The 27,859-nt window shown below is 36.3% G+C and overlaps 1 protein-coding gene and 1 pseudogene across 3 annotated transcripts; one reads left to right on the plus strand and one right to left on the minus strand.

Annotated features, from left to right (window-relative positions):
• Window positions 1-4,834: 4,834 nt before the first annotated feature.
• LOC124501882 (glyceraldehyde-3-phosphate dehydrogenase-like) lies at window positions 4,835-5,909 on the minus strand (annotated as a pseudogene).
• A 9,457-nt stretch (window positions 5,910-15,366) lies between these two features.
• Window positions 15,367-26,575, plus strand: LOC124502065 (dol-P-Glc:Glc(2)Man(9)GlcNAc(2)-PP-Dol alpha-1,2-glucosyltransferase). 3 transcript variants are annotated; one of them, XR_006959826.1, is made up of 5 exons: window positions 15,367-15,681; window positions 16,926-17,123; window positions 18,804-20,259; window positions 21,915-22,120; window positions 24,396-26,575. XR_006959826.1 is itself a non-coding variant. In XM_047066501.1 (3 exons), the coding sequence occupies exons 1-3, from the start codon at window positions 15,499-15,501 to the stop codon at window positions 19,857-19,859; spliced, it is 1,437 nt and encodes a 478-aa protein (XP_046922457.1). In that variant the 5' UTR covers window positions 15,367-15,498; the 3' UTR covers window positions 19,860-20,409. The 3 variants fall into 3 exon arrangements, 1 of the variants encoding a protein (XP_046922457.1); XR_006959825.1 differs by lacking the exon at window positions 24,396-26,575 and having other exon boundaries at window positions 21,915-23,276; XM_047066501.1 differs by lacking the exons at window positions 21,915-22,120; window positions 24,396-26,575 and having other exon boundaries at window positions 18,804-20,409.
• Window positions 26,576-27,859: the final 1,284 nt, after the last annotated feature.

Raw genomic sequence — 27,859 nt, forward strand, 5'->3', positions numbered from 1 at the left:
CTATTATCTGCAGGCATTGTTTGACTAAACTGGTTATACTGGTTTTCTAATGCTGCTGCAACAAATTATTACAAACTTAATTGGTTAACAACAAAAATGCATTATCCTACAGTTTTAGATGTCAGAAGTATGAAATGGGTTTCACTGGGCCAAAATCAAGTTGTTAGCAGGAATTAGTTCTTTCTGGAGACTTTAGGGAAGAATCTATTTCCTTGGCCTTCCCAGTTTCTGGCGTCCACTTGCATTCCCTGGCTCGAGGTCTCTTTCTCACATCACTCTCACGTCTGCTTCCATTGTCACATTTCCTTTTCTCACTTTGACTTTCTTCCCTCTACTTTAAAAGTTTTTTTTTTTCAACGTTTTTTTATTTATTTTTGGGACAGAGAGAGACAGAGCATGAACGGGGGAGGGGCAGAGAGAGAGAGGGAGACACAGAATCGGAAACAGGCTCCAGGCTCCGAGCCATCAGCCCAGAACCTGACGCAGGGCTCGAACTCACGGACAGCAAGATCGTGACCTGGCTGAAGTCGGATGCTTAACCGACTGCGCCACCCAGGCGCCCCACTTCCCTCTACTTTATAAGGACCCTTGTGATTGCATTGCTAGCCACATGTAAATATTTACATTTTAATTTAAATTATTTTATTTTATTACTGTTTATTAATTTATTTTGAGAGAGAAAGAGACAGAGAGTACATGACCATGAGTGTGGGTGGGACAGAGAGAGAGGGAGACAGAGAGAATCCCAAGCAGGTTCCATGCTGTCGGCACAGAGCCTGATGCAGGGCTTGAACCCACAACTGTGAGATCATGACTTGAACCAAAACCAAGAGTTGGACACTTAACCAACTGAACTACCGAGGTGCCCCTAAATTATTTTAACTAAAAGTCTAAGTTCATTAGTCACACTAGTCCCATTTCAATACTTAATAGTTACATATAGCTAGCAGCTGCCATGTTGAACAGCATAAAACTGAACATTTTCATTACCATAGAAAGTCCTGGACAACACTTATTTAGAATATACTTACATGTATCTATTTATCTTTTTAGATTAAAATAAAATGCATAAATTTAAAATTCTTATGGGATATCCTGTATCTTTAGTAGACATCCACTAACCTTCAGGGATTGAAAGATACTATGACAGATGGTAGGCCATTAGTAAAAGAATTATTCCTATCTTGTTAACTGTTTTCCCCTTAATCTTACTGCTTAATAAATACTTGTTCAAAGACAAGGGTTCCCTATTTAAAAAGAAAGCTTTTTATATAATTCTCAAAACTAAGGAGTTTTGTAATGGAGTAAACACCTTGGAAATAGGAGTTTGGATATATATACCTTTTTTTTTTTAGCAAACATTACATTAATATATTTTAGATAAATACTTTTCACAAAGCTCATTATGCTCCCAATATGTTTATTACAAATAATGATGAACTTGAAGTTAGAAAGTCTGCCCTCCAGCATAACTGAGTTAACTTTTCCAAGCCTTCTTATTTGTGACATTATACCCCACATTATGGTTAAAAGGGACTATAGAAGAAATTACTATGTAAATTTGAGAGCAAATCAAATTAGAATTATTGGTATGCTATGAATAATGACCATCAAGTATTAGGTTAAGATTACTTTTTCTTACTTAGTGGGCACTGTCATAATAAAAAACTTCATGGAATTTAGTATAGTACAAGGGTTCCAAACATGTTTTGGGTGTTTTTGTTTTGTTATGTTTTTTTAGAGACAGAGAGAACACAAGTGGGGGAGAGAGGCAGAGGGAGAGAAGAGAGAGAGAGAGAGAGAGAGAGAGAGGGAGAGAGAGAATCTTAAGCAGGCTGTACACTCAGCTTGGAGCTTGACTTGGGGCTTGATCCAACAACCCTGGAATCATGACCTGAGCAGATATAAAGAATTGGATACTCAACCTACTGAGCCACCCAGGTGCCCCCAAACATGTTTGTTTTCAACATCAATGTATTTGCATATCTCATAGCTTCACCGAATAAATTTGTTTCTGCAGTTACATACAAATTGAAGTTTTATTTATGCAGGTATGTATTTATTTATTTTTTAATGATTATTTGCAGAGAGAGAGGGGAGAGAGAGAGATAAAGTGAGCATGAGCCAGGAATGGGCAGAGAGAAAGGGAGACAGAGAACCTCAAGCAGGCTCTACACTATCAGCACAGAGCCCAGCATAGATCTCAAACCTATGAACCGTGAGATCATGGCCTGTACTGAAACCAAGAGTTGGACGCTTAACTGAATGAGCCACGCAGGCACCCCAACAAATTGAAATTTTAAAAGTTGAAACTTTCTTTAATGAAACTAGGTATTTGGTTGTAAAGGAACCCTAACTTTTTTCATTACTGTAGTTTTTTGTTTTCACACAATGAAATTATTATGTCATTTGAAAAATTATCCCTATGTTTTTTTTTGTAAATGTATGGCTTTAAGAAAACCAAAACTTCTATTCCTAAGATTATATTGACAAGAATCTAAACATTTCATCTGTATCTAATTGTATAAGCTTTACATGTTGGCATTTAAGAATCTTCCTGTAATAGAAATAGCTGTTATATATTATTGATGTATTTCTGAAAAACTGAGATAAACTTATCAATGATGAAACCGATGCATGTATCCTACTTTATGAAAAGTAAGATATTTCATTACTTGGATGTTTGATTTACCAAAATTACAGATTTTATTGAAAATTCTATACATAACGTTGGTAAAATATAATGGAAAACTTCTATTTCTCTCAAGAATACTCTGATATATTTATATTTCTCTGGATTTGAGGGGAATAGTCTAAAACTGTGTGTTATCAAAATGCAAATGTAACATCATATTGCCAGGAACCTACTCTCTCCAGCAGGAAATATAGAGCACAATAATTTAATTCATGCTGGAAAATGATGCTTTCCATTAGCACAGATTTACTTTCACAAACAAATCAAGTATTGACTTAGAAGTAATCTCAGTCCTCATCTTTTAAAAGATTCCATTTTTCTTAGAGTGCAAGTACTTCTAAAAAAGTATATAAGATATAGCTGTATTTCTCTTAACCACATCAATTTTGGCCAAAGTTTGATTTGATTTATCTTGAAATATAGGTAAAGTGGCAATACCATGGACAACAAAGCATGGAAAATACAAATACTTTTGAAAACCAGTAACTCTTAAAGAGCTGGTATGCTGTCTCTTATCCTGGAACCTAGAGTAATGTTGATGTCCTTGCACAAAATGATATATTAACACATATGACTGGCTGCCATTGGGATTTAAATGGCCTATTTTAAAACTGTGTGTGTGTGTGTGTGTGTGTGTGTGTGTGTGTGTGTGTATTTCTCTGTAGTTTTCTTCTGAAAATCAAATTTGAAAGAACTTCTTCAAACCTTTCACGTTTTTATACATCTTTACCTTTCTGCATGCTGCTCTTGTACATAGCTCTCCATCCTCCCTCACTTTTTTTTCTTTTTTTGACATTTAACTAAATTATATCATTCTTTACTATAAGCCTAAGCATCTTTAGGAAGTTTTCTCTAATGTTAGGAATAAACAAATCTGGTTTATGAGTATTTTTGCAGGTGCGTTAGTTTTCTCAAAAATTTGTCAAATATTTTTATCTTCTATAGTTAATATATTAATCACCTATTTTATTGAACGACTATGTATCTAGTCTCTCGAAGATTCACACGAAGCTTTTTTTTCTTTAACCAAATTCTACAAATGGATTTTCTCTAGCAGTAAAATAGTTAAAGCTTAGATTCTATGTTTTGTACTTGCAGTAATTCATTGATTTAGTAAGCAAATACTTTAGAATTTTAATTAACAGGTCATCTAAAACTTAGAAGAACATAAAAAAGACCAAAATATAGTTATAGGTTCTCCTTATAGTAAAAGTAACTGGTCCAGTTGGGCTGACCAAATCTTTTAGGCTTGGAACAACTATAGTGCCTAGAAAAACCTTCTACGACACAAATAAAAGATGTTATGCTACATTTTGCTATTCTTCCAAAATTTCAGGTGTGAAATAAATGACAAATTACCTGCCTGCCACACTAAGAAAGGAGAAAAAGGTAGAAGTTCCAAGGAGGAGGATTTTCCAACAAGTTTAACTCTTCTGGATATAAGCGATTCATCATATACACATACTGTTTGAAGTTGCTAAAAGAGAAAGACAGTGATTTGGACTAAGCTGTTAGTGTTCCCATTTTCAGATTTATCCTTACACATTAATAATATCAATATCTCCCAAAGTAGAGATTTAATTACACTTTCCAAACAAAGCAATAAATTTGTGAGCATATTTAAAACTGTCATAAATAATTAAAGCTAAAATATATTCTTCAAATAAATGAACTAAGTAAATCTATGTTGCTATGTCCTTGGTATAGTAACATGGGAGTTTTTAATCACTCATTTGCTAATCAAAGAAACATTTTAATCCTGATGGGGTATCCCTGAGTTCTAGTTTATTACCTTATTTTAATAAGGCAGGATACATTTTTCATGAAATGTTATTTAAAATGGCATTATGATCAAGTTGTTTAGTAAATATTTACTGGAAGCATGTCAAGCACAAGACTCATCACTCACTCAAGCTTCATCAAACTATTTTCTGGACTGAATCAGTACCAGATTCTTCGGCAAAAGGCATTTCACAGTTGGGCAAATGGCTTCATGGTGTTTCTGGTTTCCTAGAACACAATCTATTCCCATCTCCTCAAGTAATCCCCAAAGCCTTTATTTGTTTGTTTATGACTGGGTACAGTGTGCTTTATTGATGGTACATGACAAGGTAGGGCTTCCTAAGCCCCTCCACTTCTTCAGGGGGGTCTGGGATGAAACTGTGCAGGGGTCAGGAGATTCTCAGTGTGTTGGGGGATGAGTTGGAGCAAGAATTTCCCAGCAGCTGAGGCCTTCTCTCTTCCTCTCTTTTTCTTGCTGGAGCTGGTAGTCCAGGGGCTCAAGGAGGCCATGTGGACCATAAAGTCCACCATCCTGTTGCTGTAGCCAAATTGATTGTCATATCAAGAAAGAAGCTTGACAAAGTGGTCATTGAGGGAAATATCAGCCCCAGCATCAAAGGTAGAATGGGTGTCACTGTTAAAGTTGCAAAAGACAATCTGGTCCTTGGTATAGCCCAGGATGTCTTTCAGATAATCCCCTAATGTTTGCTTCACCACCTTATTGATATCATCATATTTGACAGCTTTCTCTAAGACTGCAGAGCAAATCTACAACTGACATTTGGGGATGGGGACACAGAAAGCCATGCCAGTGTGCTCCTATTCAGATCAGAGATAAATTTGCCCATAATCTTGGCAGTGCTAATAGAAGCAAGGATGATATCTGGAGAAGCTTCATGGCCATCATGCCACAGCTTCCCAGAGGGGCCGTGAGGGACCATCCAGTGCTGGCACGGACTGTGTACATGAGTTCCTCTACCAGGCCAAGCTGTCATGGATGACCTTGGCCGAAAAGTCCAAGCACTTGGTAGTGCAGAAGGCATTTCTGACAATCCCAAGGGAGTTGTCAAACATCTCATGGTTCATACCCATCCTAAACATGTGGGAATCAGCAGATGGGGCAGAGATAATGACCCTTTTTGTTCCACCCTTCAGGTGAGCCATAGCCTTCTCCAAGTTAGTGAGGACACCAGGGGACTCAAAAACACCAGCATCACCCCATTTGATGTTGGGAGGATATTGCTCCTGGAAGATGGAGATGAGCTTTCCATTAATGACAAGCTACCAGGTTTCAGCCTTGATTGGGCCATTGAACTCACCATGGGTGGAATCATACTGGAACATGTAGACCATGAAGTTGCAGTCAATAAAGGGGTCACTAACAGAGACAATATCCAGTGTCAGTGTCAAAAGCAGCCCTGATTACCAAGCACCCAATGCAATCAAATTAGTTTTCTCTAATATTTCCCATCATGTCTCAGGAATGTGACCTGCACTGCTCAAGAAGGTATGGCTGCTTGCATAATGGGGAGGAACAAAGAATCCCAGTGACTTTAACTACTTTTATTCTTCCCAGACATGGGTGATATTATATCCTATGATATCTCCTAGCTCTCTTTTATTTATATTTTTCTTCCATTTATTCATTCATTCAATAATTTTGGAGAGCTACTGTCTGACCCCTTGGAAGACACAGAACATGTTACTTATTATCAAGTGTGTACATAAATAATTTTTCACTGATAAATAATTTTGGCAAGATAACCACACTATATTAGGTAGCTTTACAGCAATAACAACCTCAAACAACATTTATTTTTCAATCATATTACATGTAGATAGCTGTGGGTGGGCTACTGTGACTCAACTCTTGGTTGCATTCCCATTTCAGAACTCAGGCTTAAGGAACAGTCCCTTTTTAGGACTTGACATTCTCATGGCAGAGGGAAGAATACAGGAAGATAATTGGGCAGTGGCTTTGAATACTTCTGCTTAAAGTGATACACAGTCAATTCTCTTTATTCCTAGTAGTTATGTTCACTGAATGAGCAAAAATCGAACCATTGTTCTAAAAGGACCTGCGAGCCTCTGCTGACAGTGTTTTGTCAACCATTTGAGTTATATAAGTGTTTTTGCTGAAACCCTTGTAAAATGAGCCAGTGTCATCATTATTGAAAACCTGCTCTTCACATAACCTTCTCCTATATAATACTTAGCAGGTATTTAAAAAATTCCATCCACATCTTCCTGATCTGCAGAACCTGCCCCACTTGCGAGCTCATTTTTCATGCTGTTTCACCTTTTGAGACTTATGATCCAGACAGTATGAACTGATAGGGCTTAATATTTTCCTGACCCTTGTTACTGTGCCTTTCAACAAGGAATCCCCAGTAAGAGAAGTATTCCTACAGATCAACAAGCCAGGAGGGGGGTCCAGAATCTCTTTCATAGAAGCAACAGCCCACGCTTTCTCAATGAGAAATATCCAGAGATTTGGTGACCTGGATAAGCTTCTTCTCTAGTGCAGAAGTGTAGGGGGAGATTTAATAAATCAGTGAATTATTGGTGGCCTTAAACTATTTCCCAATAGATTCAATGTCCTGAGTTAGCACATTTGTAGAGTTCTATCTGCAATGGAGGAAAGAATGTGTGTTTATGTTAACCCAGGTCATAAACAATAGCTAATTTTAGTTGAAATAACACTGTTGATATTCACAGGATCTATATGGTTTTGAATGCTGCCCTCATTATTTGTTGTTTATATCACTGTTATAATTTTTTTTATATATCTTAGTAAGTAAATTGGAAACTAGTAGGTTTACTGGGGGTCTTGGCAAACTATAACCAGTGAGTCAAATCCTGCCTGCTACTTGTTTTTGTAAATACATTTTTATTGGAATACAGCCATGCTTTCTGTTTACATACTGCCTATGACTGTTTTCACACTACAACAGCAGAGTTAAGTGTTGCAGCAGAGACCATATGGCCACAACACTGAAAACAGTTACTCTCTGGATCTTTACAAAAAAATGTCTATCAACCTTGGCCTTATACTAATGGCAGATGTGTCAAAAAAAAAAAAAAGGCCAGTCAATAGTGAAACTATGAATAAACAGGTTGAAAAAAGAATATCCTTCCACAGAAAGTATATTTCCAGGGCTTCTTGCCTAGGTCAGTGACATTGAATGTAAGCTGATTACAAAGTTGTGCAAGCAAGGAATGCAAACACGTTTATGATGATTGAACATTCTGCATTAAGGAAAGCATGTAATATTTGCGAAAGCTGTTATATTTACATCAGATTGGGAAATAATATGTTTGTGAATAGGTTAAGTTGAATCGAAATATTTTGATCAACCATTTAGCATAGTAATTATCTTTGATTAAAATATTTGAGTTTGGCTAATTAGCACATGAAGAGACTATCTGGGAGACTTGTACTTATGCTAGTGAAAGATTATGCACAGAACTTTACACTGAAAAAGAGTGAATTTTATTTGTATAAATCATATCTCAATCAACCTAATTTGTTTATTTATTTTTTTAATTTATTCTTTTAAAGATCATATATCTGCATAGATATTTTAAATTATAGTAATTAATATAAGTTTTATAAAAAAGCTATTCGGGGGCGCCTGGGTGGCGCAGTCGGTTAAGCGTCTGACTTCAGCCAGGTCACGATCTCGCGGTCGGTGAGTTCGAGCCCCGCGTCAGGCTCTGGGCTGATGGCTCAGAGCCTGGAGCCTGTTTCCGATTCTGTGTCTCCCTCTCTCTCTGCCCCTCCCCCGTTCATGCTCTGTCTCTCTCTGTCAAAAATAAATAAACATTGAAAAAAAAATTAAAAAAAAAAAAAAGCTATTCGACTGCCAGTATTATTGCTGTTCAAGTTAAGTGATAACAGCACTGATGGCATTAGAAGTCCAGTAAGAACAATTCAGTTTTTCTCCACTTAAAAAAAAATTCTGGGGCATCTGGGTGGCTGGGTCAGTTGAGGATCTTGGCTCAGGTCATGATCTCACAGTTTTGTGAGTTTGAGCCCCTGTAGCTCTCTTCTATCAGCACAGAGCTCACTTCAGATCCTCTGTCCCTCTCTCTCTGCCCCTCCCTCTCTCCTGCTGGCACGATCTCTCTCACTCTCTCTCTCTCAAAAATAAATAAACTTTAAAAAATTTCTGCCTGAAGAGCTGGTTACAAGGTTTGTCGATTACACCGTAAGAAAGTCACCACATGTGCTTGGGAATAAGACACACATGAAGAAGAGCTGCCCAGGAGAGCTACTAGATGGCATAGAGAAAGAGCTCCTTCCACCTACAAGCAGATTTTATGGCTGCCCCTGCCTTATTGGAGCTAGCACATGCCCATTTTCTGAGGAATTTGGTCAGGTCTTGCTTTCACCGCAAGGAACCATCTGACAAAGAGGCTGCGAAGATGGAGAACCAGAACCATCCCCAGGCTCTCCCTACAATTTCAGAGTACCCACGTTCATGAGAGAACAAATAAAATTTGCCATTTACCCACAAGCCACATTTGTTTAGGCTAGCTTGGTAAATAACTTTTCATTCACAGAGCACTGAGTTCTCAAAAATAAAAGAAAGGGCAAACTTAATTTTTTTTAAATGTTTTATTTATTCTTGAGAGAAAGACAGAGCATGAGCAGGGGAGGAACAGAGCAAGAGAGCAACACAGAATCTGAAGCAGGCTCCAGGCACAGAGCCTGATGCAGGACTTGAACTCACAATCCCTGAGATCAGGACCTGAGCTGAACTCAGCTGTTCAATCAACTGAGCCACCCAGGTGCCTCAAGAAAGTGCAAGCTTTAGATTGACTGTTGACCACTGTATTAAATGACGTGGGCCAAATGGAAACACTGTGCTTGGATATTTATTACATTACATTTTTCAGGTTGCCACTTTGAAAATAAGTTACATTATATATCTTTTGGACATAATACAGAGTTGTTTTTTTTTCTCTTTAACTTTGCTTTTTAAAAATGTTTTTTGATGTTTATTCATTTTTGATAGAGAGAGAGCGCGTGAGCAGGGGAGGGCAGAGAGAGGAAGAGACAGAATTCAAAGCAAGCTCCAGGCTCTGAGCTGTCAGCACAGAGCTTGACCCAGGGCTCGAACTCATGAACCACGAAATCATGACCTGAGCCAAAGTCGGACGCCCAACTGACTGAGCAACCCAGGAGTCTCTAATTTTGCTTTTTTAAGGTAAATTTGCATTTATCACAAGGTATGGAGTGTTTCTCAAACTACATATGGTAAAGAACATCAATACAAAAAAATAATGGTAATGCAGTATTAATATTGAAAATAATGAGCTTTAAAAACTAGAAAGAGCCAACCTGGTGGCAGTCTTGTTAGGCAGATTTTGAGTGCTGATTGATAAGCAAGGCTAGAACATTTGTTTAGGAAACAAGTCAGTTTAGGAAAGGAACAAACTGGTCCTGATTTTGCTAAAGTTGTCAGCACCCTCTAGTGGAAATAAGTTTTTGAAAAACCACTTCTTTAATACAGAGATCTATTTTAACTATTTTTGCACAAACATATCATCAGTCATCAAAACTTGGCTGTTATAAAAATTAAAACTTTGTGACAGTAATAAACAAGGTACTATTTCATTTCATTGTATTAAATAATTGTAAATCTTTTAATATGGTTTGTTGTCTCATTCAGAAAAGCAATACAAGACAAAACAAGACCAAAAACAGGGACCAGAGAATAGGAACTACTCCTACAACGTCTCTGCTTTGCCCAGTGAAAATAAAATCCAAATGAGGGTTTCTGCATTTAAATTTCATTAATGAAAATTCAGGTTATCTCTGTACTCACTAAATTAATATCATACAAATAACTCAAGAACAATATTTTGAATGTATGCCAAACTTTCAATTGGTGCAGGGCACCAAATGATCAGTGTAAGGGTGTTCTGTTTTCTTCTAGTTCTGCCTTTAAAATGAAAAGAGAAATAAGTAAATAGAAAGCCTCTTAAATATTTCACATTAACATGGATGAATGTTTCTTTAGTAATAACAGCAGTATGATAAATCTGAGTCCAAACTCTGAACATTTTAAATTAGTAAGATCATACTGCTGGTTTATTAAAAATGTAAAATTACAAATTAGGTCAGTGTCTTTCTTTTAACTTTTTACTTTGATTGATTTAATGGTACTGCAATTTCATCAATATAATATTTCAATCCATTTAACAATCATTCATCATTTCCTTAAATTTTACATAGTGTAAGGGCAAAGGTCTTTGTGAAGTTTCTTTTCCCTGGAATGCTTCTCATTTAACTGGACGCAGTAGCTATAGGACTATAGTTTCAGCTACTCTTTTTCAAAAAGAACAGTTCCTCTTTACATAGATTTTTTAAAAGAAAAATTAGATGTATTTAAGTATGAATTTATACAATAGAAAAATATTAACTTGTATTTAAATTCTCTTTTCCACCTGCTGAGGAGGAAGGAATCTCTATGTTGTCTGGAGATTAACTTTGTGTTTTTCAGTAGGGTAAAGCCTGGAGATGAAGAATTGGATAAGCCAAATTCGACTCCAGGAGGAAAAAAAAAAAGAGAGAGAAAACACACAAAAAATACCCTAGACAGGTGGCAAAGCAGTACATGTGACCAGAAGAGCAAAGGCAATGTAGAGGACTACAGTGTTCTCGAATTTAGACGTGCATCAGGTTCACCTAGGAATTTAGGAGAATCAAAATTGATTATTAAATGAATGTTTACAACACAGATTTCTTGTCTCTGCCCCCAGAGTTTCTGTTTCAGTAAGTCTAAAACATTGCTTAATAACTTGCATTTCTAACAGGTTCCTGGGTGGTGCTAATGCTGCTGGTCCAGAGACCACACTTTAAGAACCATTGTTATACAGGATATGTAGGAAGTTTTGCTTTGGTTTGTATGGTATAACTTTCCAGCTGACCAACCATCTCTGTTTATCTGGAACCAAAGGATTTCCTGAAACTTGCAAGGCTACAACTGGAAAGTCTCCAGCAAACCAAGAAGATTGGTCACCCTACATCATACCTTCAAGATACTTTCAGCAAAGAGCTAAAATACTGGTTAACACATTTATATCAAAATGTTGCATTGTTTTCTTTTTAATTAATTAATTCATTCATTCATTCATTGGTTAATTATAAAAGTTTTTTCGTCAATATGTTGAAATTGAGCTCAAGGTTAGACTTGCTTTTTGAATGTCATCATGTATGATTTTGCCCAAGGTATAGTACCCTGCTGTAGTTAGAACTGTCACCTAGAACTGAGTAAGCCATCTCACGACTATCAGTATCAAGTGATCAGTGTTTTGGTTCAGTAGCAAGTGAAAAGCATTCAATAAGAGGAAGAATGGTGCTTGGTCTATCACTTCAAAGTAAGAGGGTACTTAGACAAATTTCTCTTAGAATTACAGTCTTTAGGGAAACTCACTGTTTGGAAATTTATGTTCCACAGAATTCATATACACAATGTTACATGAGTTCATCAAATCAGGAATGTCAGAATTGATCAGGATGGGCTAAGTTTCATGGCAGTAATAAAGGCAAAATCTTAATGGCTTAAATCAACAAATATTTCTTTTTTTAATGTTTGTTTTTGAAAGAGAGAGAGAGAGAGAGCATGCCCCAGTGGGGGAGTGGCAGAGAGTGAGGGAAAGAGAGAATCCGAAAGTAGGCTCTATACTGTCAGCACAGAACCCCACGTGGGGCTTAAACTCACAAGCAGGGCTTGAATTCAAAAGCAGAGATGTGAGATCGAGATCATGATCTAAGTCAAAGTCGTATGCTTACCTGACTGAGCCACTCAGGCACCCCATAAATATTTACTTCTTGTGAACACTACCTATCCTTAGAACTCCAACAGAAATTGCTTATTTTTCTTGCCTAACTTTTTATATCATAATTCAAATAGCACAAAATAGAGAACTTAACAAATGTTCAATGATGATGGAATTACTCATCCTAGTGTTGACTCTTTTCCACAAAATAAACATCTGTGGGAAATTGGGGTTGAAATCCTGAACAGAGAATGCAAAGTGAATATGAATCATGATCCAGTTTTAAAAGATAAGCCTAATAAAATATAGCTTACTTCATTAAAATCCCCACAGGTAGCTATTTTATTAGGTCTTGATTTAGTGGCAGACTTTGGAAAAGCATTTATAGGTTACTGGAGATGTGGTAATCCCAAAGTGGATATATGACAAACCTTCACCAATTTGTAAATAGTAAAAATAATTCACCAACAAACTAGTAGAGTATTCTGTGAAGACCACTATTGAACCAATAGGATTTCTTAGCATTCATGTTTTGCACTGATGGTTTCCAAATCTGAAAATTATTATTCAGTGGTTTGAGATGGTACCCTGGAAACTAATTTCTTACAAGGCTCTCCAGCAGATTTTAATACAATTACTCTGTAATGTGGACATCTAAAAAAAAAGACACCTGTATTTTCAATTTGGTAGATAAAAACATAAAGGAGTAGAACGTAGATGTAAGGTTACTGAGACTAACAAACATTCATTTCAGTATAAATTGAAAATTGTTTTAAACAATAACAACATGGGGTCATTTTATTACTCTTGAGCTGATACCCTAATTTCTACCTTTGCCTCTGTCACTAATTTCCTATGTGATTTCAGGTAAAGCACTTATTTTAACTGCAGCTGCTTTTCAGAAATGAAATCAATTAAAGAAGATCCCTAGCAGTTCTAAAGCCCCATATTTCCTTGAAACATTCACGTAACCTTAAAGGGATGTGTGTGATATCTATAGGGACAGGATGTATAATGTAAGCTCTTGATGGCAATTTTTATAGAAAGAAATTTGTAGCATAAATCTCTGGCCTTACTCTACTACCTTGAAAAATTTGCCACTATTTCAGGGATAAGTCAACAGACTGCAGGGTATTGATGGGGAGGGAGGTTTAAGACATGTTAGCCCCAAATATGATAACTTGTTATATTGAATATTTCAAGCCAAAGAAATTTGAGAAATGGCATGTGCAGGAAGGATTTTCTGGTCTTCCAATGAAGCAGATCATAAAACCTAGAGAGGACTTTCTGACCTCCTGAAGCAGATCATAAAACCTTTATGTGAGAGGTGGCCTTCCTACACACAGAGGAAAGAAGCATCCTTATTTTTGAAATTGAAGGAACATAGAGGAATCTGAATGAACAGGCCTTGCTAAATTTCTTCCAGTTTACTATACTTACCTCATACTTTTTGTCTTATCCATACCCTTTCACTACTTTCCACTCTTCATCAAACCTAGCATAAAAATGCTCAGATTGAACTATCTCTTCAAGTTTTCACTTTCATACAAAGGCTCCTATGTCACATAACATTTATATTAAATATACTTGTATGCTTTCTCCTCATTAATCTGTCTTTTGTTACAGAGCTCCCAGTTGAGAACTTAGAAGGGTAGAGGAAACAGATACTTTTCCTCCCCTACAGTATATATGTCACCTTTGAGTAAATCATGGGATCTGGGGCCATTACTTGTAGACCATTACCTACTTTTTGAAGACTGAATCATCTGGACATGATTTTAAATAGGTAAGCACATTATTGACCCAGTAATAAAATGGGAGATAATAGAGAAAACAAAGCTAAGCATCACATCAAAACAGAATCCTGACATGATTTGATTCCAGTGGCTTAAATATGTTTCCATCCCACCCTTATTCACGTTGTGCCCTTTTATTAATGAAGAAATAGCAGAGACTGAATAGGGATGCAGTTTAATTTGTCTAAATTGGGACAGTGTGAATTAGCTTGGACTCAAAGAAAAATGAACTGAGAACCTTGAGGTTTGTAACACTAAACAAATCCTGACACTTTTCTAATGTATTCCCACCAAAGACAATCTGACTGAGAGTACCCAAGAGGGCATCCTTCAAAACATGCCAACTATGTTCAAGGCAAAATTACCAGACATAATTTATCTTCAGCATTCTTCAAATATTCTCTTTCACTTCCTGCCCCTAACTCCTAATATCAGAAATGTGCGAAATCTACACAACCTGTAAACAGTTTACCAATTTAAGTGCTTAGTATGTGAAAGCCGTTTGGGGGACTACAAATATTACTGATACACAGTGCCACCCATTAATACGTTCATGCTTATTATTTAGTAGTAAAAATAAAATACTGCAGCAGAGATATGAACGAGAACAAACTTGCCGACACAGAGAATCCTTTCTTATCTAAAACACCCCAAATCCTAAAAATTTCTTTCCCCAGTAGTACTGCAATCTGGTTATCAGAGTGCACTATGAATGCCGACTTAACTAAATCCCCTTTGAGAGTGTCCACATTCTAAAAGAGGTCTTTTTTAACTTAAAAAAAAATCCTCTAATTAAGTGAAGTTCATTCAGCAGTGAAAAGCCTCTAAAGACATTCAAGTTTTAATCTGGAAGTCGTAATCTTAGCTTCCATAACCAAAGTTCCCCTCCTACACTCCAAAATTGATAAAACCAAATATCTTGGAATCACAGGTTTCAATTCAGATCACATGAAAGAAAAATAATTAGGGGGAAAGGTGCAAAATGTCAGGGCTTGGGGATTGCAAACGTGGGGAAGCGATGCCACCTCCTGGTAAGAGATGAGAACGAGCAGGAAAAAAGCCAAATGCAACTAGAGGGATAAACAACTGCGGCTTTCCCTTCAAAGCCATCTAGCCGCGCAGCTACAGCCCCTGTAGACTCCGGGATCCGCCCCTCCCGGTGGCTCTGACCACTCCAGTGCGACCTGCGCAACGTGATTGACAGGGCAACAGCCCGGTCCGTTACCTAAACTCGTCACTCCGGAAACAGTGACCGGATCCCTCCGGAAGATCAGGGTCCGGGCTCTCCCAGCATCCTTTGCTTTCCGGCTATGCTCAGTCCTGTCCGGCCAGTCCCGCCTTGCGCGCCCATTTCGAGCCCGAGTTTCAAGCTCGGCTTTGCAGGCTCGAGAACCCGGAACAGATTTTCCAGGACTGGGTTCTTGGGCAGTGGCTATGGGGGCAGGAATGGCGCAGCTCGAGGGTTACTACTTCTCGGCTGCCCTGAGCTGTACCTTTTTAGTGTCCTGTCTCCTCTTCTCCGCCTTCAGCCGGGCGCTGCGAGAGCCCTACATGGACGAGATCTTCCACCTGCCGCAGGCGCAGCGCTACTGTGAGGGCCATTTCTCCCTCTCGCAGGTGGGGTCCCCAACCTACCCCCACCCTAGGGCAGGCCGGAGAGGGCTGACCCAGCCCCAACACTACTTTCTCCCCCCCTCAGCCCCCCCTTATCTTTTGGTCCCTCCGCTCTACCCTTCCAGTTTCGAATTATGAAAGGAACTGGGTAATCTTTTGTTCCTGTCCCTGAGATCTGTGAAATGTTTGTTTAATGAATGAATATAAGCAGATCTGTGTCTCAGGAAGTAATGTTCTGAGAGATCAGCTAATGGAATACTATATTTGCTTTGTCACAAGGTACAACCCAGGCGCACGGTACATTTGTTTCCCTCTTGGTGGCTGGTATTAGCTATCCCAGCTTTTCTTCCCCAATCCCTAGATCAGAGGCATCGGCCTGCCCCCTTGGAAATGTCAGGAAACCTCACTTTAGTTCACCTGTTAAGAGCTTCACCCAATATTTTGGGTGTGCGATACTGTGGGGAATGGGGGGAATGAGGGGAATCTTCAGCCACCAAGAAGTGACAAGTTACATTAATTCCATCCTTGGTGTTTTTAGGAACCTTCAGTTAACTGGAGAAACTAGCACCCAGTGAGGTGGCATCATGTTTGAAAATATAAAGGCCTATGTAAATATAAAGATACAAAATAAAGTAGATGTATTACCCTTACTTGTCTGAGGAAGCAATGTGGTTAGAAATATAAAGTCTGTAATTTTTGTGTGGTTATTTACTAGGAAAATTTTTGAGCCTCAGGTTACTTCTCTGAGAATGACAATTTTAACAGGATCTACTATAAGATGTGTTGCAGGATTAAATAAAGAGGATTTGGCACAATTCTTGGCTCAGTACGTGTTAGCTACCATTATGGAGCCTGTGGTTTGATCTCTTTAAACACTTATTTCCCTCCAAAACCATCAGAGTTCTAGTCAGTGTTTCCACACTTTAAAATGGGAACATTTGCAGTTTGATCACTAAAATACAGGGTTTCTGAAGGGTAGGTCTTGGAAAATGGAAACTGGTTTTAAGTTGTTGTTTGCTGGTTACAGATACCTCCTCACAGAACAGGTACAGAGGCAAAATATAAGCAAAACTTTTCTTTAGAGGAGATATTTTATCTGCTGAGGACTTACCTAACCACCGTGTCACAGACTAACTTCTCAACATACCTGATCATTGGTGGAGATGTTTTTGAGCTTGACTTCCTTGTGTAGGTCCTGTTAGTATTTCATCTTGTTTTTGCTTCATTGTTGGCCTTTCCTTTTTAAGTGGGATCCCATGATTACTACATTACCTGGCTTATACCTGCTGTCAGTTGGAGTGGTCAAACCTGCCAGTTGGATCTTTGGATGGTCTGAACATGTTGTGTGCTCCATTGGAATGCTCAGATTTGTTAATCTTCTCTTCAGTGTAGGCAACTTCTATTTACTATATTTGCTTTTCCGCAAGGTACAACCCAGACACAAGGTATGTTTCCAAAATAATTTATTGTAAGTTTCTACGTAGTCAGATCCACAATTTTGATAAATCGATTTTATGAGATTTGGTGAAAAGTATCTTGAACACTTAGTCTTTATGTATATTTTGTTAAGATAAAGCAAGTCTCCTACCCCCATTTTAGAAGAAGTTTGTATTTAAATACTTGAATGATTTGTAATACTTTGATTTGTGACACCTAAAATAAATATTTGTGAATCAAATGAGTTCAGTAAATGTTTATGGTGCTTATTATGTGTGGTAGGCACTGACACTACAGAAATAAATAAGGCATTTTTTTTTTCTTTACCAAACTTTTATCTTCCTTAGGGAAGACAGACTTTGAGGAATTGTGAGGTGGATTGCCTAGCTTTGAATTCTGTCCATTTCCAAGTTGTGTTACTTTTAGCAGGTCACCTTTAGTGACCCCTTAGTGTATTCTTCTATTAAATGGAAATATAGAATCTACATCAGAGGACTGTTGGAGTACAGGAGATTAATAAAGGGAAGGCATTTGGAATAATGCCTGATAGAATAGTAAGGACTCAATAAATATTAATTATAATAATTAGGTTTAACTTAAATGATTTCAATAGTGTAAATGATGAGAGGGAGATAGGTATAAGACATTATAAGGACTCAGAAGGATTAGAGGAGCACTTATTTTGTAGCCTGAATGGCAGTAAGATGTATGGGTGGCATTGGGTAAGACTTCCCAGAAAAGATGGTATCTGAACTGAATCCCGATGAATAGACAGTACTGTAGGGTGGGGAATGAATCCTGGCAGGAGAAAAAGCATAAGCAAAGGTAGAAAGGAGGTGAGCAACAAGATCATAGAGAATTGCTCTTTGGAATCACAAGATGATAAAATACAAGGATGTGAGGCTAGACAAGTGGGTAGGGGTGAAGTCATGAATGCCTTCATATGTCATGGAAAGGATTTTGAACTTGATCTAGTAAGTGATGGCATACAGCTTTTAATTTTAACCAAGAGAATGGCATGGTCGTATTTGGTGATTTAGATTAAGTGGAAGATAAAATTTCAGGAGATAAGAATACTTTCAAAATCTGAAATAGCTTTTGAGAAAGGCCAAAGTAAGATATTTAACTTTAGACTGAGACCACTATTTTCAGTAAAAAACCTGTAAATTCATCATGAAACAGTAAGACCATTGGGTATAGTGGTAAAAATGCTATATACATATTTACATTGCCTCTAAAGTTTTGAAGGGAGTATCTTTAAAAGAAATTAAGGATGATGGCTAAATGAATGCTTATTAGAAGCGCTAAGACTTAGTTCAGGGAAATGAAACTGTGTGCCCTGTGTCCCGTTCATCAACATGTTCCTCATAGAATTTAGTTCACACAATAACTCCTTCATTATTTGTTGAATCATTCAAAGTGTTTTAGAACATAGAGGCTTTGGCATACACATGTGTTGTCTTCATGACTTCCAAACTGATAAATAGAACTAAAAGGTACCAGAAAGCATCCTTACAAATGTATGTTATGTTTTTGCAAAGCTAGAAATAAGATTAATGTTGAATAATTTTATTTAAATAAGATTAAGGTAGTTTTTGTTTTTTTAATAAATCTCTGTTAGCCCAGCAGAAATAGCATATTTGTTTTATTGTGAAAATAATTGTAAATGTATTTTCTTTTCCTCTTAGGCTGCCTCAAGTATCCAGAGAATCTTGTCAACATTAACATTAGCAGTATTTCCCACACTCTATTTTTTTAACTTCCTTTATTATACAGAAGCAGGATCCATGTTTTTTACTCTTTTTGCCTATTTGATGTGTCTTTATGGAAATCATAAAACTTCAGCTTTGCTTGGATTTTGTGGCTTCATGTTTCGTCAAACTAATATCATCTGGGCTGTCTTCTGCGCAGGAAATGTCATTGCACAAAAATTAACAGAAGCTTGGAAAACTGAGCTACAAAAGAAGAAGGAAGAGAGGCTTCCCCCTATTAAAGGACCATTTTCAGAATTCAGGAAAATTCTTCAGTTTCTTTTGGCTTATTCCATGTCCTTTAAGAACTTGAGTGTGCTTTTCCTTTTGACTTGGCCGTACATCCTTCTGGTGTTTCTGTTTTGTGTTTTTGTAGTTGTTAATGGTGGAATTGTTATTGGCGATCGAAGTAGTCATGAAGCCTGTCTACATTTTCCTCAACTCTTCTACTTTTTCTCTTTTACTCTGTTTTTTTCCTTTCCTCACCTATTGTCTCCTGGCAAAATTAGAGCTTTTCTTTCCTTAGTTTGGAAACGTAGAATTCAGTTTTTTATGATCACCTTAGTCTCTCTGTTTTTAGTTTGGAAATTCACTTATGCTCATAAATACTTGCTAGCAGATAATAGACATTATACATTCTATGTATGGAAAAGAGTTTTTCAAAGATATGAAATTATGAAATACTTGTTAGTTCCAGTATATATATTTGCTGGTTGGAGTATAGCTGACTCCTTGAAATCTAAGTCAATTTTCTGGAATTTAATGTTTTTCATATGCTTGTTTACTGTTACAGTACCTCAGAAACTGCTAGAATTTCGTTATTTCATTTTACCTTATGTTATTTATAGGCTTAACATACCTCTACCACCTATATCTAGACTTGTTTGTGAACTAGGCTGCTATGCAGTTGTTAATTTCCTAACTTTTTATGTCTTCCTGAACAAGACTTTTCAGTGGCCAGATAGTCAGGACATTCAGAGATTTATGTGGTAATGTCAGAGATATCTTGAGTTCTAAAAATAGACTTATATAGACTATCTCCACAATGAACAATTGAAGAGGTAAAAATTACGGACTTTGTTTCAGGCACAGTGGTGATCCACAGATCACATCAGATTTTTTGTGTTTTAAACATACATAATAAATCCAAGGAACTGATAAAGAACTGAGAAAAGTTTAAGACTTGCTCCATAAGCCTGAATAGTGGAAAATGAAATTGTTTACAGTTATTTCATGATATCTTTTTGATACTGCTGACCACTCAAAAAGCTTAAAAACATTTTACAGGTACAAGTTTAAGAAAACTGAGCTTTGTAGTACTGAAACTTATTTATGAATTCTCTTCAGAAAGCAATAGCAGACAAGTATTTGAAACATATTGACAAATGATCAGGTAATGTTCTTGATTAAAATATTTCAGTGATTATAATTTGAATCATAAGGCAAAATAGACTCAGATAGTAAATGTTATAAATTAGAGGCTCATCTATGTTTATCTTGGAATTAAGTTGTTAATTTTTGTTAAAAATCTAGAAATGATCAAGCCCTTTCACTAATTCTTTTTTTAAAAAAATATATTTATTTATTTAAGTAATCTTCATACCTGATGTGGGGCTCAAACTCACGACCCCAAGATCAAGTCACATGCTCTACTGACTATGCCAGCCAGGTGTCCCCCTTTCATTGATTATTAATATGAAATATATGATGGCCAAAGATAAATTGTGTTGATGATAATACCTTTTAAAATTTTTTTTTCAACGTTTATTTATTTTTGGGACAGAGAGAGACAGAGCATGAACGGGGGAGGGGCAGAGAGAGAGGGAGACACAGAATCGGAAACAGGCTCCAGGCTCCGAGCCATCAGCCCAGAGCCTGACGCGGGGCTCGAACTCACGGACCGCGAGATCGTGACCTGGCTGAAGTCGGACGCTTAACCGACTGTGCCACCCAGGCGCCCCGATAATACCTTTTAAAAGGGATTTTCGTTCAGAGATACATTAGTGTATTCATTTCTTCTGGTTGCTGTAACAGATAACCACAAACTTGGTAGCTATAAAAATATCTAATTTCTAAAATTAAGGTGTGGCCAGGTTGATTTTTTTCTAGAGGCTCTGGGAGAGAATCTGTTCCATGCTTCTAGCTTTTGGTGACTGTCTGCAGTCTTTGATTTACAGCTGTGTCACTCCAATCTCTGCCTCTGTCTTCACATGGTCCTCTCTCTCTTATAAGGACAATGTCATTGGGTTAGGGTTTACCTTAATCCAGGATGGTCTTATGCCAAGACCTTTAATTAAATCTACAATGACCCTTTTTCAAAAGTAAGGGCACATTTATAGGTTCCGTGTAGACATCTTTTTGTGGGATACTTTTCACCCACTGAAGTTACCAAAGGATATTTTAGGATAAACCTCATAAAATTTGTAGGAAATAATTTCTTTCTTTGCTGAGATATTTTAAATAAAATTACATCCTCACTAAGAGCTGATTCCAAGGTTACAGAATTACAGAAGTAAGGGTAATTTGGTATTTGATTCCATTATCCAAAATAGAAGTGAAAGGAAGTTTAGAGATCTATTGAGCTAGTCTTATTTTGTAGATTAGGAAGCAACTGTTCAGATATGAATTTTATATGAGTCTTTAAATTCTGTGTTTACTGTTTCATGTGAATTCACTTGGTTGTCATTCCTTTACAGAAAAGTAGTACTTGGACATGTTTACTTTGACATGCAAACTTAGAACTGTGAACAGAATTTATCTTTTAATATCATTTTACATTTGTAAACTTTTAAATAACTGTGAACAAATTACTTTATCTTCAATGTTAGATTATGGTTTCTCTGGGTTTTAAACAATGGGTGGATTTGGAAAATATTCTGCATTTGCAAATATAAAATTGTGTAGGTGAAAATTACAGGTATAGTCTTTAGTAATAAGTATAGGGCAGTCTTGTATTCTGTTCAGTACTTAGAAAGTATATTGATTCTCTAGTTGTAACAGTGATTGTTGAGAGATGTTTTTAACAACTCATTTTTTTTTTATAATTAGATAAGAAAACACGAATTATTATCTTATAATGGAGATCTGAGTTCCAGGAAGTCAAAATAAACAACTTTCTTATCTGATACTATTAATGCAAGGCTTTTGTGACTCAGAATATTGTTGAGATGAAAAAACTTCCCCTCTAACCCAGTCTGGCAACATGAGGAAACCATTCTACTCCATATTGGGGGAATCACTGTTCCAGTTCATTTGTAAGTGTTGAATTCCTGCTATTTTAAGAGATTTTTTTGGAGGAAATCCACACTCAGAGGGAAACAGGGTAATCTTCCATGTTTTCCATACAGTATATAAAATACAGTACTTAATACTTTAGAAAAGAATACTGTGAATTAAAAGGTGCTATGGAGCATAGCTTTTAGAAACATCTTAGGTTGCATTTGTGTTTTGAAGATTTTTCAAGAATTATTGGATATGTATTTTGACATTTTTTGAAAATTAAATTGAATTTCTTGATTAAAAGGTGATTATTGAAAAAAAAAGAAGTATTGATAAGCTGGATAGCCTGTGGAGCCTTGTGATTATTGTTAAAGTCTTTAAGTAGGATTATTTTAAAGAATGTCCTAAAAAGATTTAGTGCATAAATTTTCTAAGCCTTATAATAAATCTTTTTGAACTGTTTTTAGCTTACATGAAATTCCATAGATACAGAGTATTCCCTTTATATGGTGTTAGTAAGCAGTGTGCTGTGTGTTTCCTCACACACTATTTGTGTTTTCTTTTGTTAGATATCTGGAAATCTTTTTAATGTGTCCAACTATGTTTTTAAATTATTTGGAAGTACAGTGTTCCTGAGTTTAAATATAGAATGTCATTTTGTCATAAGACAAATTATGTTAGCTGTCTGGCCTCTTCCTCTTCTTAAAGTTATTTCTGGAATGTGCTTAGTCTGTCATGAAGTACATTAATGTAAGTAGCTTAATGCAGTTTATTTCTAACAGATAAATAGCTTAATGTAGTGTACTTCTTGTTTGAATTTAACTGTCACTGTTCTTGATATTTTTTTTCTTCATAATCATCTGAAGGTAGGAGAGGAGAAGAAAAGAGATCCTTATTTTTATTATACTGCCTAAATAGTGGACAGTTATTTTAGATAAACATTTAAGTAAAATGTGGAAATAGAAAAATGAATTCGCATTGATCAGGTTAGAGAGCATTTATTATCTTTGAGCCAATTAGAATTTCCTTTAGTGAAACAAGAAAAATATCTGGCAAGTAATATGAGAAAGCCTTTTCAAATGGAAATTTAAATATGACATAGAAACCATGGGCTTGTAGAAAAAGCATTTAACATGAAAGTTAGGATTTCTGTATTTGTGACTTTGGATTCAATAAAGCAGGTGGTTTTAAGCATTTGACCTCATTTCAAGTGGAAACAGTATTTGTCCTAACTCTAGTTATTCTAGCCTGTCATGTGTCTAGCCTAATTTCAAACTAATTCAACCTCCACCGTATATCCATAAAGTTCATAAATGTATAGTAAATGTGAAGTGTATACTGAATGAAGTTTTTAGTATAGAATGAAGTGAATGTCCTAGAAAAGATATACTATATAACCATAAACCAACCTTAGGAAATAAATCACATGCTTCATAATGAAAACCGTCCTAAACTTTTTTCTGCCTAAATTTTCTGCCTTATTTAAAAATTTTTTTTATTTGCTATACTGTTTAATACTTATATTATGTATCTATTTGTAAATATGTTATGTTGTGATAATAGGATATGATTTCAAAATTATTGCTGTTTTATTTAAAATAAGTAACTCTCAAACATTAAAATATAATAGCAGTAAAACTTCTGATGCTTATTAAACTCTTAAGGGAAAAGAGATTTCAAGCAATTACCAATAATTTGTGTTATTTTAGTTAGGCTGCATTTTACTACTTTAGGAATAAATGTTATTTTTTCTTTAGGGTACTTTTTTATGATTTAAATGTTGACAATTAGACAAATATTTGCAATATATTAAAACTTGTATTATAAGAAAGAAGAAAGAAAATTATAATAAAAGTAGATAGATGATATATTTTTAACACATATCCATGAACCCAATACTAAATTCTTTAACATTTAAAAATTATTTCTAGAGTAAGAAATGTTGCCACAGTGAGAAATCTAATAATACTGTTACATTTTGCTTATAAAAAATGGGCATTTGGTGAATTTAATGTTAATATGAGCCCAGTACATCACCATCAGGCAAAAAGAAATATGGTATTTTTCTGAGGAGATAAATATTAAGCATTGTATTGATTTTTTGCACACTGACTGAAACTTTTCTGATGATTCAGTTCAGCTGAACTGTGTTGGGGGTGGGAAGGCACGTACAAAATGAGAAAGAGAGGGAGGAAAAGTAATGGTAACTAACAATTGCTGTCATTTATTGAGCACCTACAGTGTTCAGGGCATTGTGTGGACTGATTTATAAATATCGTCTCATTTGATCCTCATATTTGTATGGGGCAGATACTGATTTCTCTTTAACCGCTGGAGAAGCTAAAATCATGCAGACCAGGCAAGTCGCCCAAAGTCCACATCGTCACTGAAGAACATTGATTGGCCTTACTCCCAAACCTGTGAGTTTTTAATTGATACTCTGCCTCACTGTGAAAGTTTTTCATTAAGAGAAGTAAAATATGGAGAGCTGGTCATCTGTCTTTACTGTGCATTAACCAGAACATTCATGGCATATTATTGTTTGTATTGGATTTTGTATTGTAATAGTCATTTTTTAAAATGCTAGCAGCTGTTTAAAAGAGCATGAACAGATAGTTATGTTGTAAGAGAAATGGCTAAAAGATTAGAGACAATGTTTAACTTGGAGAATTAGAGATTCTACAACTTGATAGGCTTTCATAATTGAAGAATAATTATTTGGAAGAAGGATTGGACTAGTCTTCATTCCCTGAAGTGTATATCAAGGGCCAACAGATTTCAACTGATAAAAAAATGTACATTTTCTGTTTAGTCTCCGTGGGGAATGGATCCAGAAAAAAGTAAGTTTCCCCTCTCATTGGAGGCAAGATTTCTATTTATCAGGAATGCTTCAGAAGTGATTGAGATAGTAAGTAGAGTAAAATGTTTTTAAGATGCTTCATAACCCGGTGATTTGAAATTCATGTTTGTTACAACTGACCTTTTTTTCATGAACTGATAAGTCATGGTGAAGTATTTCTGGTGACTTGCATGCTGTCTCTAATATATTTTAAATTTCTGAACAAAAATTGTACTTCTAATTCTGTTACCTTGTCTTAGAAATAAATTTGAGATACACAATTTAGTAGAGGTATTTTTATCTGTAATGTTTAAGAGTACTGCTAATATAGTATTAAATTTGTTTTCTATTTTTTTAAATCCCCTTTACATTCGTGAAGAGAATGTGCTTCTATTTGAAAAGGATGTTCCTCTTAATGATAAATAGGGCAAGCACTATCTATAAAATGTTTTTAAATGCAGTATCCACTAGGTGGTGATATTGTACTACATTTCTGAGTGTTCTAGTAATTAAACTTTCTTAATAGGCTGAATTTACTTTTCTTATAGTTTTAAGTTTTGAACTGCAAAGTAATTTATAGTTATCCATGTTTATTTATTATGTTGTTCAGGATATTTTTTAAATTCTGTGAAGATAAAGTAAATGTAAAAAACAATCATTTTTGTGTTTTGTAATCCTGTATTAAGTGATTTAGTCTAACATATCTTCCTGTATGACATTTTTTACTTCATATGGCATAGACAAGATCTTTTCCCATATCAGTGAAGGATGATGGTGAAAAATTTGGAAACTCCTCTATTTCATTGTATTGGCCAGTGTTATAAGTGCTTTACCCGCATTATTTATGCCTCATAACAACCCTGTGAGATCAGTACTGTTTTTAATATCTCCAATCTATACATGAAGAAACTGAGTGTAGGGAGATTAAATATTTTTCCCAAGATTGCAAAATAACTGGCTGAGCAGGGATTCACATCTAGGCAGGGTGACTCCAGAATCCACGTTAACTGCTATCAACTGATTGGGGGAAGGGAGAAGACATGGATTCTACCCTCAAATTCATAGCATTTCAGAAAGAAAAATAAACCTGAGGAGTGTAGTTATACTCCCTGATTTTATAAGTCAGGATTGTGAGGCCCCCACTAATTTGGCTATCCCAGAGGCACATAATCTTCCATCTGCCATATTACCTTCCATTTTCTGGAGGGAAAAAACAAACCAAAAAACCCTCAGGATTGGAGTCTTAGCCATAGTTACACTGAAATAAAGACCTTTGTTTCAATTAGATAATTCCAGCTACCAAAGGCAGGAGCATAGTTGTTTGAAAATTATTACTTAGTTTCTCTGAAGAGACTTTTATTTGGAAGCAAATTGTTAGTCAAACATGGTATACTTTGGGAATTTTAAAAAAATTTTGACTGGAAAACTTAATCTTTAAAAAAATTTATAAATATATGTTGTATATAGATGCTTTTAAGTTTTATATTTTGTTAGATAACTGTTCTGTAAAATTATATTGTGGTTTATGTCATTTAAAACTGATTTTTAAGTAAATCTATTTCTAAGAATAAAATACTTCTGTTTTCCGTTTTAAAAAGTTTGTTCAGATATCATGGTTTCACATTGCTTGTAAATAAATTCAGTTTTATAATATTTTATAATTTATTGTGTCTAACATACTCTCTAATTCTAACCTGGATGCTAGTGGCTCATTGTACTACTATCAGTTTTCCTTGTCTACCATTCACCAATCCTACCTTTGTTAGTCTTGAACTAGTAGAGCTGAATTACATATATGTGTGTGTATATATATATATATTAATTTTTTTAATGTTTATTTATTATTTGAGAGACAGAGACAGAGCGTGAGCAGGGGCGGAGCAGAGAGAGGGGAAGACACAGAATCTGAAACAGGCTCCAGGCTGTGAGCTGTCAGCACAGAGCCCAACGCGGGGTTCAAACTCACAGACTGTGAGATCATGACCTGAGCTGAAGTCGGATGCTAACCGACTGAGCCACCCAGGCGCCCCTCTTAATGTTTATTCTTGAGGGAGAGAGAGAGAGACAGAGTGTGAATAGGGGAGGAGCAGAGAGAGAGGGAGACACAGAATCTGAAGCAGGCTCTAGGCTCTGAGCTGTCAGCACAGAGTCCGATGTGGGGCTCGAACTCACAGACCGTGAGATCATGACCTGAGCCGAAGTTGGATACTTAACCGACTGAGCCACCCAGGCGCCCTTGAATACTATATATTTTTAAATGTTTTTTTTGAGAGAGGGAGACAAAGTGTGAATGGGGGAGGGGCAGAGGAAGAGAGGGAGACAGAGAATCTGAAACAGGCTCCAGGCTCTGAGCTGTCAGGCCAGAGCCAACAGGGGCTTGAACTCAAGAAAGGTGAGATCTTGACCTAGGCTGAAGTTGGATGCTTAAACACCTGAGCCACCCAGCTGCCCCAGAACTGACTAATTGTAAGCATCTGTAATGAGTGCTTAAATAAGTATATAATCTTCCTTTTATTCTCATAGTAATGGAAGGCAGTTAAATGCTGGATGGTCACCTTGAACTTGTAGAGGTTTGGGTTTCATTGTTAGTCTAGGACTTTAGAAAGCCCAGAGTGTTTTCCAAGGACTTTTAACTTGGCAGGACTAAAACCCCAAATTTTGACCCCTTGTGGTAAAGAGAAGAGATCCCTGTTCTGTGTTTTAGATGCCCAGTTCTTGCTTTCCACTGGGCTTCTTAAGTTTCTCCCATTTATATATGTCAGCCAGACACACAGGTTTGGGGGTTCCTTCTTTATGTCTCCCTCCTTCCAGGATTTCCCTTCTTAATTTATAGCCACCTTAACACTATCCTCTCATGCCTCAAGCCAGTGCTGTTGCAGCTTCCTGGATTCAGAAAAAAGTCACACAAACATGGATCTCACCCAGTGAGATGTTC

The sequence above is a fragment of the Lynx rufus genome, unplaced genomic scaffold (assembly GCF_022079265.1).
Source record: "Lynx rufus isolate CCGP_SWC_20201006 ecotype Redwood Valley unplaced genomic scaffold, mLynRuf1.p SCAF_7, whole genome shotgun sequence".
Taxonomy (NCBI): domain Eukaryota; kingdom Metazoa; phylum Chordata; class Mammalia; order Carnivora; family Felidae; genus Lynx; species Lynx rufus.